The sequence below is a fragment of the Canis lupus genome, chromosome 2 (assembly GCF_003254725.2).
Source record: "Canis lupus dingo isolate Sandy chromosome 2, ASM325472v2, whole genome shotgun sequence".
Lineage (NCBI taxonomy): Eukaryota > Metazoa > Chordata > Mammalia > Carnivora > Canidae > Canis > Canis lupus.
Genome location: NC_064244.1, coordinates 46,257,827 through 46,273,447, shown reverse-complemented (window position 1 = coordinate 46,273,447; position 15,621 = coordinate 46,257,827). Strand labels below are relative to the sequence as shown.

Sequence of the window (15,621 nt, the reverse complement as noted above, 5' to 3'; positions counted from 1 at the left end):
CTTCCCCTTGAGTAAAGGCAGGCCCTGTGACTCACTTCTATGATAGCAGGGCAAAGGTGATGGGAGGTCTACGAATTAATGATTACATGAAGTAAGATTTCAGCAACTATTTTGCTGGAGTCTCTCCCTTGCTGGCTTTAAGGGAAAAGGTGACCATGTTGGAGGATCCCATATGGCAAGAAACTGCCAGTGGCCTCTGGGAGCTTAGGGTGGCCTCTGGACAGCATCAAGTAAAGAGCTGAAGCTCACAATCCTACAATTGCAAAGAAATGAATGCTGCAAATAACCACAAATATGGGAAAGTGTATCCTTCCACAATCACACCTTCAGATGAGAAAGCAGCCCTGGCTGACAGCTTGATTGCAGCCTTGTGAGACCCTCAGTAGAGAACTCATCTAGGCTGTGCCTGGATTTGTGACCACAGGAAATGGGAGATGATAAATATGCAATGTTTTAAACTAAGTGTGTGGTAATACTGATACGGAGCAATAAAAAGCAAATACAATAAGCATAGCAGCAGCTCATTCTTTTTTATTGCTGCATAGTATTCTACTGTCTAGAAAAAAAATGAGTGTGTTTATCCACTCACTTTTTGTCGGGTGTTTGGGCAACTCTGAATTTCGGGTTTTTATACATAAAACTGCTATGTAAACTTGGGGTACAAGTGTTTGGGTAGACCTATGTTTTATATCTCTGGCTTAATATCCAGCAGAATTTCTAGATTATAGGGTATGTGTACATTTAAATTGATAAAGAATAAACTATTTTCCAAAGTAGTTGTACCATTTACATGAGCCAAATATTTATGAAAGTTTCAGGTACTTTACATCCTCATTGACACTTTGTATCATCATTCTTTTAAATTCTAATTAGTCAGTGTTATGTAGTGGTATTTCACTATAATTTTAATTTGTATCCCTTGATAACTACTGATGTTACATATACTTTTTAAATCCTGATGTTTGTCCTATTATTGGGTTGTGAGAGTTTTTTACATATTCTGGATACAAGGTCTATGTCAGATATGCATTACAAATTTTCTATTCACCTTTCTTTTCATTTGCTAAATGTTATCTTTAAAAAAGAGAACTTAAAAATTTTGGTGGAGTCCAATTTATCATTTTTTCTTTTACATTTCTTTTCTTTTACATCTAATTCTATGACTATCTCATGATAGAAAGATTTTGTCCAATGTTTCTTCTAAAAGTTTTAACTTTCACATTTAGGTCTGAGATCAGTTTCAAGTTGAGTTTTTGGAGAAGATGTGAGGTAAAGATCATACAGATATATAACTATTTAACACTAGTTGTTGAAAAGAATTTCCTTTTTCCATTGAAAACTTAACAGACCATATAAGGGTAGGAATACTTCTGAACTCTCAGTCTGATTCCATCCTTATATGGGTATTAAACTTTCTTGAAAGAATGTAGCTTTTCATTTTATTTATTTTTAAAAAAATATTTAATTTATTTATTCATGAGAAACACACAGAGAGAGAAAGAGGCAGAGACACAGGCAGGGGGAGAAGCAGGCTCCACGTAGGGAGCCTGATGCGGGACTCGATCCTGGGACTCCAGGGCTGAAGGCAGGTGCTAAACCGCTGAGCCACACAGGAATCCCTGAAAAATGTAGCTTTTTAAAGTTAAAATCCTCCAACCTTGTTCTTCTTTCTAAAAATTGTTTTAGACAGTATGGAGTTTCCTCAAAAAGCTAAAAAAAGAACTACCCTATGATTTGGCAATTGCACTGCTGCATATTTACCGAACGGATATAAAAACAGTGATTCAAAGGGACACATGTATCCCAAATGTTTATGGCAGTATTAACAAAATAGCCAAATTATAGAAGGAGCCCAAATGTCCACTGACGGATAAGATGTGGAATATATATACGTAGCGGAATATTACTCAGCCATAAAAAGAATGAAATCTTGACATTTGCCACAACGTGAATGAAGCTACAGAGGATTATGCTAAGTAAAATAAGTCAGTCAGAGGAAGACAAATACTATATGATTTCATTCATATGTGAAATTTAGGAAACAAACAAAGGGAAAAAAAATAGAAAGACAAACCAAGAAAGAGATTTTTTTTTCCCCAAGAGATTCTTAACCACAGAGAACAAACTGATGGTTATTGGAAGGGAGGTGGGTAGGGGGATGGATCAAATAGTTGATGGGGATTAAGGAGTGCTCTTGCTGTGATGAGCACCTGATGCTGATGTTGTATGTAAGTGATGAATCACTAAATTCTATACCTGAAACTAATATTACACTGAATGCTAACTAACTGGAATTTATTTATTTATTTAAAAAGATTTTATTATTTATTTATTCATGAGAGACACAGAGAGAGAGAGAGAGAGGCAGAGGGAGAAGCAGGCTCCATGCAGGGAGCCTGACATGGGACTCGATCCCGGGTCTCCAGGATCATGCCCTGGGCTGAAGGCGGCGCTAAACCGCTGAGCCACCTGGGCTGCCCCTAACTGGAATTTAAATGAAAACTTGTAAAGAAAAAAAGAAGTGTTTTAGATATCCTAGATCCTTTGTATTTTAATATAAAATTTAGGATAATTATAAAAAGGAAAAGCCCACTAGTATTTTGACTGGGGGATGCATTAAATCTACAGATCAATTTGAGGTAAATATTTATTTATTTATTTATTTATTTATTTATTTATTTATTTATTTATTTATTTAAGATACAGAGAGAGCACAAGCAGGGGAGGGGCAGAGGGAGAAGCAGGCTTCCCACTGAGCAGGGAGCCGGATGTGGGGCTGGATTCCGGGACCCCGGGATCATGACCCGAGGCAAAGGCAGAAGCTTAACCCACTGAGCCACCCAGGCGCCCCAATGACATCTTTTAAATATTGACTTCTGAACCATGAAAATTATATATCTCTCCATTTATCTGGGGTTCCTTTAATTTCTCTTAGGAATTTCTCTTTACATTTTTCAAGGTACAGGTTGTAGAGACATATTTTTGTAAATTTATTCCTAAATTTTTAATGCTTTGATTGGTATTTTAAAAATTTTATTTAGCAACTGTTTGGCAGGAGAATATAGATAAATGACTTCAGCATATTGCCCAGATATCTTGAAAACTTACTAAATTCATTCCTTAATTTTGTAGATTTTTTTTGTAGATTGTTTACATGTACAATTATGTCATCTATGAAAAGAATTTTGTCTCATCTGTATTTATTTTATTTCTTCTTTTTTTCCTTATTGCACATACTTGAATATTCCAGGATAATATGAAATAAAAACTAGTGAGAGGATATTCTTATTTTCTCTATTTTAGGGGGAAAGTGTTCTTTCACCATTGAATATGAGGTTACACATAAGGTTTTTTTTTTCCCTCTTAATGCTCTTATTAGTTAAAGGAACTCTGTATTATTAAAGTGTGCAGGCAGTTTTTAATTATGAATGTATGATGAATTTTGTTAAGTATTTTTTCTGTACCAATTGGAATTAGCCTATGGTTTTTCTCCTTTGTTAAAAATTGAATATAAATGCAAATGAAATCCACATTTAGATACCATCTCATACCTGTTAGGACAGTTATTATAAAAAAGACAAAGGGTAACAAGTGTTGGTGAGGATATGGAGTAGAGGGAACCATCACATACTGTTGTTGGAATATAAATTGACATAGCCAGTATGGAAAACAGTATGGAGGTACCTCAAAAAATTAAAAACTAGAACTACCATATGTTCTAGCAATCCCTCTTCTGGGTATATATCCACAGGAAATGAAATCACTATCTCGAAGAGATATCTGTACTCCCGTGTTCTCTGCAGCATTACTGACAATAGCCAAGATATGGAAAACAACATAAGTGTCCATTCACAGATGAAATGAATAAGGAAATTGTGGTACACACACACACATACACACACACACACACACACACACACACGTATTTACAATGGAATATTATTCAACCTTAAAAAGAAGAAAATCCTGCTATTTGTGACAATATCAGATGATCCTGGAAGATATGGTAAATGAAATACACTAGACACAGAAAGCAAATACTGCATAATTTATTTTTATGTGGAATATAAAACAGTTGCATTCATAGAAGCACAAAGTAGAATAGTGGTTACCACGTGTGGGAGGTGGGGAACATGGGGAGATGTTGATCTTTAAATATTAAACCAACCTGTATTACCGGGATAAATCTCACATGGTCATGGTATATTGCCCTTTTTATATTTTGCTGGATGCAGTTTGTTGTGGATATCTGTCAATGATTTCTATTATTTTGTGGGCTATTGGTTTATAGTATTCTTTATTGTCTCTGACAAGAGTTGGTATCAGGTAAACTTGGCCTCACACATTAAGTATATAAGGAAGTATTTCCTCCTTTGACATTTTTGGCTAGAGTGTGTGGCCCATCCAGGTAAATAAAATGAAAAAAAAAAATCTGTATTCTGCAATTTCTCAGTGTAATGTTCTATAACTGTCAGCTAGGTTAAATTGTTTGACATACATAGCTTTTGGGGCACCTTGGTGGCTCAGTCAGTTAAGTATCTGACTTTCAATCTTAGCTCAGGTCTTGATCTCAAGGTTGTGGGCTCAAACTCCATGATGAGCTCCACACTAGGCATGGAGCCTATTTAAAACAAAACAAAAACAAGATATAAATACTTGTCTTCTATATCATTCTGACAATTTCTACCCTTTACATGGAGTTTTAAAACCACTTATGTTTACCACAATTATTTATACAATTAGGTTGAAACCTATAAATATTTGTACAGCCATGTTCACAACATTATTTAACAGCTATAAAGTGGAAACAACCCAAATGTCCACTGATGAATAGATAAATAAATGTGGTATATACAGGAAATGGAACATTATCCTTCTTGAAAAAAGAATGAAATTCTGATATGTGGTATAGCATGAATAAACCTTGAAGGCATTGTTAAGTGAAATAAGCCAGATACAAAACAGTAAGTACTGTATGATTCTATTTAGATGAGAGACCTAGAATAGTCCAGTTCATAGACACAGAAAGTAGAATAGTGTTGTCAGGCATTGTGGTGGGAGGGAGGAGGCAATGGGAAGTTACTGTTTCATGGGTAAGGAATTTCAGTTTTAGGAAGATGGGAAAAGTGCTGGAGGTGGTGTTGATATTATACAACACTGCAAATGTGCCTAATGCCATTGACTTGTGCACTTAAAAAAGGAGTTTTTTATGTTATATATCTTTTATCACAATAAAAAATGAGAGTTAATAAAGAGAAATTCAATCAATGTAATCAACAATATTAAAAGAATGAAGGAGAATAGCCCTAAAAATCAGCTCAATAAATGCAGAAAAGACATGACAAAATCCAACATCATTCATGATACAAACTCCCAGCAATCTAGGAAGAAAAGAGAGCTCTATTGGTCTAATGGAAGGCAACTACATAAAAACCTACAGCTAACATCAAATTTAGTAGTGAGAAACTGAATGTTTCCCCCTAAGATTGAGAACAAGGCAAGACTGTTCACTTTCAGTATTTCTCATCATCTATGTCATGGAGGTCTTTGCCAGGACAGGAAGGCAAGAAAAAAAAAAAACAACAACAGTGGAATAGAGGAAAGAAAGAATAAAAATTGTTTATGTAGACAACATCCCAAAATCTACATTAAACCGAAGTTAATAAGTGAGTTTATTAGCAAAGTTGTAAAAAGTACATGGTTGATACAAAAATAAATTCTATTTCTATGTGCTACCAATGAATAATTTGAAATTGAAATAAAAAACAATTAGCAATAGCCCCTAAAAATTAACAAACTTTTAGGAATACTGCTGTGATGTGTGCAGCTTTCATCTGTGTCTGATAGCAGTGTTTATGTTTTGCAATCAGATCTTGCTACTCCCATAAACATGCAGCCAAAGAGTAAGTTGGAATAATAGTGTAGTGTTATTTTATTTGAAATAAAGTGATTTCCTATGTGCTTTAGTGAATGTTAAGTTTTCTAGTATCAAAAAGAAACACTCAAGTTGTGTTTCAAAAGGATTTATTTAGTTTAGAGAGAAAGAGAAGGGAGAGAAAGTATGGAGGGAGGGGAAGAGGGAGAAAATCCTCAAACAGACTCTCTGCTAAATGAGGAGCCCCATGTGGGGCTTGATCCCATAACCTAGAGGTCATGATGTGAGCTGAAATCAAGAGCTGGCCACTTAACAGACTAAGCCACCCAGGTGACCCAATACTTAGATTTTAAATTAATAAAATATAGCCTGATCTGTAAGCTAAAAACTATAGATGAAAAAATGAAGGAAAGACCTAAGAAAATGGAGAGAATATGGTGTGTTCAAAGAAAACTCAATACTCTTTAAACTGATCTATAAATTCAATGCATTCCCAAAGTCCTGAAAGAGTTTTTTGGTAATAACTGATAAGCAGATACTAAAAATCATATATAATGACAAAAGGCTTGAATTAATTAAGGTTTTTTAAAAGATATTATTTATTTATTCATGAGAGACACAGAGACACAGAGAAAGGTTGAGACATAGGCAGAGGGAGAAGCAGGCTCCCTGTGGGGAGCCTGATATGAGATTTGTTCCTAGGACCCCAGGATCATGACCAGAGCCAAAGACAGATGCTCAACCACTGTGCCACCCAGGTGCCCCAGGCCTGAATTAAAACAACTGTGAAAAAGATTGGAGGATTCAAATTACCTATTTCAAGACTTAGTACAAAGTATCAGTAATCAAGGAAGTATGGCATAGGGAAAAGGACAGACAGATCCACAGGGAGAATAGAGAACACAGACATAGCCAAACCTATATGGCCAAGTGATGTTTCACAAAGGTGCAAAAACCGAGAGAAACGGATGGTCATTTCAAGATTTTATCTATTTATTCATAAGAGACACAGAGAAAGAGGCAGAGACATAGGCAAAGGGAGAAGCAGGCTCCATGCAGGGAGCCCGATGCGGGACTTGATCCCAGGACTCCAGGATTACACTCTGAGCCCAAGACAGATGCTCAACTGCTGAGCCACCCAGGCATCCCCGAATGATCATCTCAGAAATAGTTCTGGGAGAGTAGTCAAAATCATAAAGACAAAGTATAATGATGGGATGCCAGGGCATGGGAAAGGGTAAGGAAAAATGGAGAATTATTATTTAATGTTTTGCAAGATGAAAAGACTTAAAGGGATAGACGGTAGGGATGACTACACAATAAAGTCAATGTATTTAATGCCACTGAACTGTACACTTACATATGGTTAAGACAGTAAATTTTATCTTATGTGTATTTTAACACAATACAAAAATAGTACTAGAAAAAACTGGATATTCAAATAAATGACATGGTACCTACACTATACATAAAAATAGATTAAAAATGGATCATAGATATAAATCTACAATCTCAAACTGTAAAATTTCTAAAAGAAATCATAGGAGAAAATTTTCATGACCTTGGGTTAAGCAAAAATTTCTTACAACACCAAGATCATGATACGTAAGAGAAAAAAAAATGATAAATTGGACTTCATTAAAATCATAGATGTGTGCTCTCCAAGAGGCACCGTCAAAAGAATGGAAAAATTAGCCATAGACTGGGGGAAAAAAGTTGCAAATCACATATATGGTAGAGGAACTGTACTGAACATAAATAAAGAACCCTCAAAAATAAACAATTTGGGAAAAACCCCAACCAAATAAAAAGCTTCTGGGCAAAAAGAGAAGAATAGACAATAGAGTTAAGAAGATATAAAAATGGCTAATAAGGTCATGAAAAGATGATCAGCATGACTAAGCACTAGAGAAATAAAAATCAAAACTACATTGAGACACTATAACATATTTATTCCAATGGATCTAATTGACATTGACAACCCCAACAGCTAGTGAAGACAAGGAGCAGCTTTAACTCTCCATATAGTACTAATGGGAAAGCTAAATCGTAGAGACATGTTAAAAACCAGTTTAGCAGTTTAAGTTGAATCTCTTCTTACCACATGATCTAGAAATGCTGCTTCAAGATAGTTACCAGAAGGAAATGAAATTTTATGTTCATATATTTATACCTGAAGAGAAATACGGATTTATAGAGTGGCTCCACCTATAAGTGCTATAAAGTGTAAATAAGCCAAATGTTCTGCAGCTGGTGAATGGACAAACTGGTATATCAGTATGATAAAATCCTACTCAGCAATAAAAAAGGAATAAACTGATTCATGCAAACACAAAAATGAATTTCAAATGCATTAAACAAATTGAAAGAAAGCTGCTTTCTTCTAGCCAACATGCAGCAACATGGACAAATTACATGAAACAATTATTTTCAAGATAGTGGACATCAAGTAGAGAAATACAGTGATCCCTTCAGAATGTTAAAACCAAAACCAAAACCAAAACAATGCCTCACTTAGTGCTTTGAGAGTTTCCAGACTTTGACATGGGGAGAGGATACTGCTAAAGTCCACCATATGGAGCTGGGAGTCTAGGGAGACCAAGGTGACTAAAATTCATAGAACAGACTATCAGACATGAGACAGCTACAAAGACAGAAAACTGTGGAGATTGGCAGGAGGCTGCTATCAAGTATTCAGCAGAGCACTAATGAGTTCATGTAAGTAAGAAACTCTTAAGACCAGGAAAAGAATCACCTGAAAGGGTCAGAAGGAACAGTCCTCACATTTTACATAGGGGCAAGAGTAATATTAATTTCCACCACCCACAATTGAAAACCTCATGACTGATGGAACAGAGGAGAGTACTCAGCCATGATTTGAATCAGCCGTGCAGAATTATTCTAAATTAAACTCTGTTCCAGTCCCAACTAACAAATCTTAAAAGCAATCCCTGAAAGGATCAAAGTGTTCCCAAGTCATTTAGCTGTGTCTCAGAACAAAGCTTAACAATATAAAAATATCCAGTATCCAACTAGGCAATAATTTAAAACGTCTGACATCCAATCAGAAATTGTGAAGGCAACAAAGAAGCAAAAAAATACTTCCCATATTCAGGAGAAAAAAAAATCAACTAACCAAAACCAACTAAAAACAGACACAGATGGTAGAATTAACAGATAAGAACATTAAAACAGTTATAACTATACTCCATATGTTCAAAAAGCTAGAGGACAGATTGAACAGGTTAGGCAGAGGCATGGAAGATATAAAACAGATGAAAGCTACAATGTCTGAAATGAGGTATACTCTGGATGGACTGGTAGGAATTTGACACTGTAAAAGAAAACATTACTGAACTTGAAAATACAGCAAGAAAAACTATACAGAATGAAACTCAAAGAGAATAAACTTCACAAATGAACAGAGTGTTTGTGAACTGTGAGACAACTTCAAACAGCCTAAAATTGTAAATGTAATTACTAAAAGGAAGGACAGAAAGGGACTCAGAGAAAAGTATTTGAAGAAACAACGTCCAAAATATTTCTAAAACTGATTGAAACTATAAATCCATAGGTCTAAGAAACTTCCAGCACAAGAGACTATATGATGGTACATCATGATCAAATTGCTGAAGACCAGTTAAAAAAAAATAACTTTAAAATAGCCAAAAGAAAAATATATACATTACATAAAAAGGGACAGAGCAAAGCATGACAATAGATTTCCTGAGAGAAACCATGTAAAGTATCTTTAAAGTACTGAAAGGGAAAAAACCAAACTCTACAAACCTAGAATACTCTAGCCAGAGAAATATCTTTATATTTCAGACAGGGGTGCCTGGGTGGCTTGGTCATTTAAGGGTCTTATTCTTGATTTTGGCTCAGGTCATCATCTCAGGATTGTGAGACTGAGCCATGGTTGGTGTCTGTGGTGGGTGTGAAACCTGCTTTAGATTCTTTCCCTCCCTCTCCTTCTGCCCCTCACCAAGGGACAGATATATTTCAGACATATCAAAGCTGAAAAGTACAATGCCAACAGACTCACGTTTAAAGAAATGTTAAAGGAAGTCTTAGACACTAAAGGAAAATGATCATAGATGGAAATCTAGATCTACAAAAAGGAATGAAGAGCATTATATATGGTAACAATCTGAATAAATATGTCATATATTCTTATTGATTAAACCTCTCTAGGGCAGCCAGGGTGGCTCAGCGGTTTAGCACCACCTTCCAACTGTGGCGTGATCCTGGAATCCGGGGATTGAGTCCCACATCGAGCTCCCTGCATGGAGCCTGCTTTTCCCTCTGCCTGTGTGTCTGCCTCTCTCCCTGTGTTTCTCATGAATAAATAAGTAAATTTTTTTAAAAAAAATAAACCTCTCTAAATCCTAGCTCGCTATTTAAGTAAAAGTAATGATACAGAGTATATTGTAACAAATACAACTAAAATATATGACAATAACAGAAATGTTAAGAGGAAAAAATGGAAGTACACCTTTGTAAGGTTCTTGTATCTATATGAAGTGGAAACATCACAGAAATAAAGAGTTTGATATGTTGAAGATGTAGTTTATAAAAACAAAAACACTCAATGGAGATACACCTGATAACTGACAATAGGAAATAAAACTGAATCATAAACAATACTCAATACTAATGTATTAGTTTGCTAAGGCTGCTATAATAAAGTAAGGTGCCAAACATTCAGTGGTTTAAACAACAGAAGTTAATTTTTTACAATTCTGGAAGGTAGAAGTCTAAGATCAAAAACAGATGAAACAGATGAAAGCTACCTTGTTGGCAAGGTCCATTTCTTCTAAGATTTCTCACCTCAGCTGGTAGACGGTTGTGTTCTCCCTGTGTCTTCTTCCTTCTGTGTCCTAATCTCCTCTTTTTATAAGGACACCAGTCATACTAGATTAAGACCCATCCTAATAATCTTATTTTAACTTGATTACTTCTTTAAAGATCCAATTTTCAAATACAGTCTCCAAATTCAGAGGTGCTAAGGTAAAGAAGACTTCAACATAGATTTTGGGGGAACACAACTCAGTCATAAAAACTAGTAATGAGAGAGGTGATATCACTACAGATCCTAAAGATATTAAGATGATAATAAGAAAATATTATGATCAGTATCATGCAAAAAAATTTGGAAACTTGGGGCACCTGGGTGGTGGGCACCTCAGTGGTTGGGCTTCTGCCTTTGGCTCAAGGCATGATCCCAGAGTCTTGGGATCAAGTCCTGCATCAGGCTCCCAAGGGGGAGCCTACTTCTCCCTCTGCCTATGTCTCTGCCTCTCTCTCTCTCTGTGTCTCTCATGAATAAATAAATAATATCTTAGAATAAATTGGAAACTTAGATGAAATGGACAGACTCTTTGAAATGAACAAGCTACCAAAGGTCACTCAAGAAGATATAGATAACCTGAGTATCCTAAATCTTTTTTTTTTTTTTTGAGAATCCTAAATCTAATAAAGAAATTTAATTTGTAGTTCAAAACTCCAGGCCCAGATGGCTTCACTAGTAAAGTCTATCAAATATTAAAAAAGTAATTTTACTTCTACATAAAGTTTTACAGGATATCAAAAAAGGAATATACCCAAATTCATTTAATGAGGTGAGCTTACACTGACATGAAACCCAAGCAAAGACATTGTAAGAAAAAGAAGCTACTAACCAATATACCTCAAGATAAAAATATTAAATAAAATTTTAGATAAGCCAATTAACAATGTACAGAAAGAGTAATACATCAGGACAAGGCAACGATGTTCATTCTCATTTCTTCCAATCAACAATATACTGTAAGTTCTAGTCCATGCAAACAGGTAAGATTAAAAAAGCTAAGGGCATCCAGGTTGGAAAGAAGAAAATGTCGGTTCAAAGACAACATGATCTTCTAAGAAAAAGAAAAAAATCTGATGAAATTGACAAAAAAGCTACTATAATTAACAACTGAGCTCAGCAGAGTCATAGCATATAAGATCAATATGCAAATACCTACTACATATTTATGATAGTAATGAATAAAAAATTAACACTGAAAAAATTATCATTTACAGTAGCATCAAAAATATGACTACTTATGAATCATTCTGACAAAAGATGTGCAACATCTGTATGATGAAAATTACAAACTTTGGTAAGATAAATTAAAGGCTTAAATTAGATAAAGTGAAATATAACGTCCGAGGGTCAGAAAATACTTATTGTTAGGATGTCAGTTCTTGCAAAGTGATTTATATGCTCACCACAATCCCACCAAAAATTCCAGGAGGCACTTTTTGTAAAAATTAACATTATTCTAAAATCCATTTAAAAGTGCTGGATTTCATGTATTCACTATATACTTACTGAGCACTTAGTATGTGCCAGGTGTGAGGCAAAGAACTGATAAGGAAAAGGGAAATTTATAACAAGGATATGGGGTGGCACTAGCACTCAATGGCAGATATGCATCTGAACTTCATTAAGAAAGAAATGGAACAGAGAACAAGAAACTTCCTGGAAATCTAGGAAATATTTTGTCTCACTATATACTTATTGCAGACTGGTTTCCATTTTCTTTTTAGTAGATCAGCTTTTTCTGCAACAAAGCTTAGACAGCTGATTGAAGATAACTACCCACAATCATATGTCATTGTTCCAGCCATACTGAAAGACTGACTGCTACTGTTTTATCTCACTTTGATCTCTAACCTTAATTCCAAAGTCCTGATAGGGATCAAGTGTCCATCCTTGTCTTAACAGGGGGTCAGCCACTGGGGTCATTTTAAGTTGAGCAAATATTCCAGATGGTTACAGCAAGTACTGTCTGCAATTTGTACTGAGAAGTATGAATTTACTTTCCCAAGTTCATGTGGGTAGTTAGTGCCAGAAATGACATTTAAACTCTGGTTTAATGCAACTATGCAGTCAGCGTATGAAAGTGAGTGCCTCCTTCAATCTGTATTGTAGGAGCTCCCCTCTGCTCACTCTCGTGCCAGCTCTGCTAATGTTTAAAAGTTCCTCTCACTATACATATGTTCCTGTACTAAAGTGTGACATCTTCACAACTTTCAAAGAAATGCAACTTTAAAAAAAATTTCTTAGATTCAGATTACCAAAGTTTTCGTAAGAAGAATAAACACCTAATTATACCTGCTCCTGTTAATTTTGTATAAACAATTTGGCTTCCAGAAGAGATATTACTAAAAACACAAACTTACCTTCCCATTCTGATGGAATATCTCCGACTTCATAGTCAACTTCTTTTTTATTTGCTGCTTCTACAATTCTTTTCTCTCGAATAGTTTGTCCTATAAGACAAAAGCAATTATTTTATTTTTAAATAAAGTTATGACACTACAAGAGTAATATTTTCTTTTTGGATATTGCACATCTTCTCATATGGTCAAAGAATTATCAGGAGAAAGAACAGATTCCATTAGAATTAGGTAAGTTACAAAAAGCAAATTCTAAACTTACTACAAAAATTTAAAATTTCCTGCCATAGTATGCGAACTTAATTTTGGTAGGAAAAAAAAAATCTAGATGCTGTGAAAAAAAAAAAAAAAAAGGCAACCAATTAGTCTTAGGGCACCAATGGCAAGAAAAAAATACATAAAATAACCAACTGCCACCCCCCCATTTTAATAATCAAGTGTTCAATACTGCAAATATGGATATTAGAGGTTCCTGTGGCTGCTGCTGTTGCCCAAGGAAATCGTTATTCATGGCCTCTACTAAGTAGGTAATGGACTACAAGATCCTACTGCCATTCTGTCTTCACATTACATTGGCAAACCCAAGGGAACCAAATAATGGGTTGGATTCTATGATCCATCTGAGTGACTACCTCTCCCTTGATCTAAAGGTTGAGGGCAAACACTGGTGAGTTATGGGTACTATGCTTCAGGTGTGAGATCAACACTGGTGCAGGATGGTAGCATTGTAGAAACATGAAAGCAGAGGTAGCAGTAAAGAAACAGGTGTAGCTGGGTTGGGGATGGGATGGGAACACAATAGGCTTACTTTTTCAATAATAAAAAATATTGATTAGCAGGTATTTTAAGTTCATATAAAAGACATAAAACTATTTGGTATTTTCTTCTGTTTCCACAAAGTCTCAATCATTTCCTTCAAAGCAACTTTGTCAAAATGGTGGTTTCAAAACAGAATCCTTTGTCATTGAGCCTGTGAGCCTGGGAAAACCAGGTAAGCTTACTACTTCTCAAAAGTCAGCAAGTGTGCCTGCCTACTCAGAGAATGCAAGCTGAGAAAAGAAGACAGTGGTGAAAAACTATGAGGGGAGGAGAGTGGCTTAACAATGATCACACCAGTCAGTGAGAGAAATTTGGGCCTTACAAAATACTACTACTCTTCCCACTCCTGGACCAAACTTATACCATGCTAAATAGACTGAGTGACATAATTAAACAAAATGACCTTGTTGCAAATCTCTCTCTCACATTTCCTGAAATTCTACCATCTAAAATTTCCTTCAACTGCAGACCAAGGTAATTTCTGGGGTCATTATGTAAGAGAAAGGAAGCCACACAAGGGCAGTCCAGGAAGAATGAGTGGCTGGTTTTATTTCCTTTGCTTTAGTAAGAAAAAGTGAAAGGTTGGGATTTCATGGACAAGCCATCAATGGTTAGGGAAATTCTGCATTTCATTATGGACTCAATGAATCAAGCTCATTTAATCCACACAGAGGTTTCCCAAGTTTTAAAAAGAGGAGTTACCCTTTGCTTATCTTCTCCAAATAAATTTACAGTAGGTCAAGGTATTAGTAGTAAAGTCCCTAGGTTGTAGGGATGATTCAGGGTAAAAGGAGCCTATAACAATGACAGCTATGTTAGTCTCATAGCAGAGGCTCAAAATATATATGTGTCTTTACTAGAATACTACTTATATCCACATACATAAATTCATCATAACAAATGTTATAAAGTTACCATATACTAAACTATGTTTACATGAAAATTTTATAAATGTTTGAAAGAATCAAAATACTTGTGCCTTCTTATCTAAATGCCAAGATGTATGCCCTTTTAGTAATAACAAGTACAGAAATGAAAACTATCATCTAAAACACAAAATGCTAACAAATGGGCTTCTGAAAGTAGGTGTATGTTCTCTAAGCTTTTAAATGGAGATTAAAAATGTGAGTATGGGAATTTGAGAGAAACATCTATCAATCCCAGTAGCACCAAATATATATTACATGTATATTTAAATGTCTGTGACACAAAAATTAGCATCTTATTCCTACCCTTAAGTCTATAAAATTAATTTAAGGCCTCCCAAGATTTTTAAAAATAAAAAAATCATACCTATTTGTGTAAAAATGAAAAGACAGAAAGGGTAATACATGACTTAGTTTAAATAATTCTTTCGACAATCACTGAAAAAAATCTTGTTTACAAATAGATGACATCAAAGATGTATAAAAAGTGTACACATACAGAATAAGGCAATTAGTTTACTGAATAAATTTTTTATAATCAGATATAGGTTCCTCCCCCCAAATAAATTGTTTTAAAACTACTCCATTCTTTGTTATAAGTTCTACTTGTATAATTTTTAAGAACTGGGAATAAAGTCTATTCTTCCCATTGAGTAAGAAATTATGAACAAACTGTACACTTACTCATACTAATATGCTTCCATACAATAGTTGTAAAGACAATCCTACTTATCATAGCAAAAAATTTCCATCCTTGCAAATAGAGCAAATTTAAGTACCTACTTAGGTGTC

At 35.0% G+C, this 15,621-nt stretch overlaps 1 protein-coding gene and 1 non-coding gene across 2 annotated transcripts in view; one reads left to right on the top strand and one right to left on the bottom strand.

Annotated features, from left to right (window-relative positions):
- NDUFAF2 (NADH:ubiquinone oxidoreductase complex assembly factor 2) overlaps positions 1-15,621 on the bottom strand; it is a 147,602-nt gene that overhangs the window by 42,951 nt on the left and 89,030 nt on the right. Inside the window, exon 2 of the mRNA XM_025446985.3 lies at positions 13,088-13,177. Within this exon, the coding sequence (XP_025302770.1) occupies positions 13,088-13,177 (90 nt within the window). The remainder of the gene's footprint in view (positions 1-13,087; positions 13,178-15,621) is intronic.
- Positions 5,812-5,947, top strand: LOC112660737 (small nucleolar RNA SNORA23). Its single transcript, XR_003137175.1, has one exon. It is a non-coding gene; the product is annotated as a small nucleolar RNA SNORA23 (small nucleolar RNA).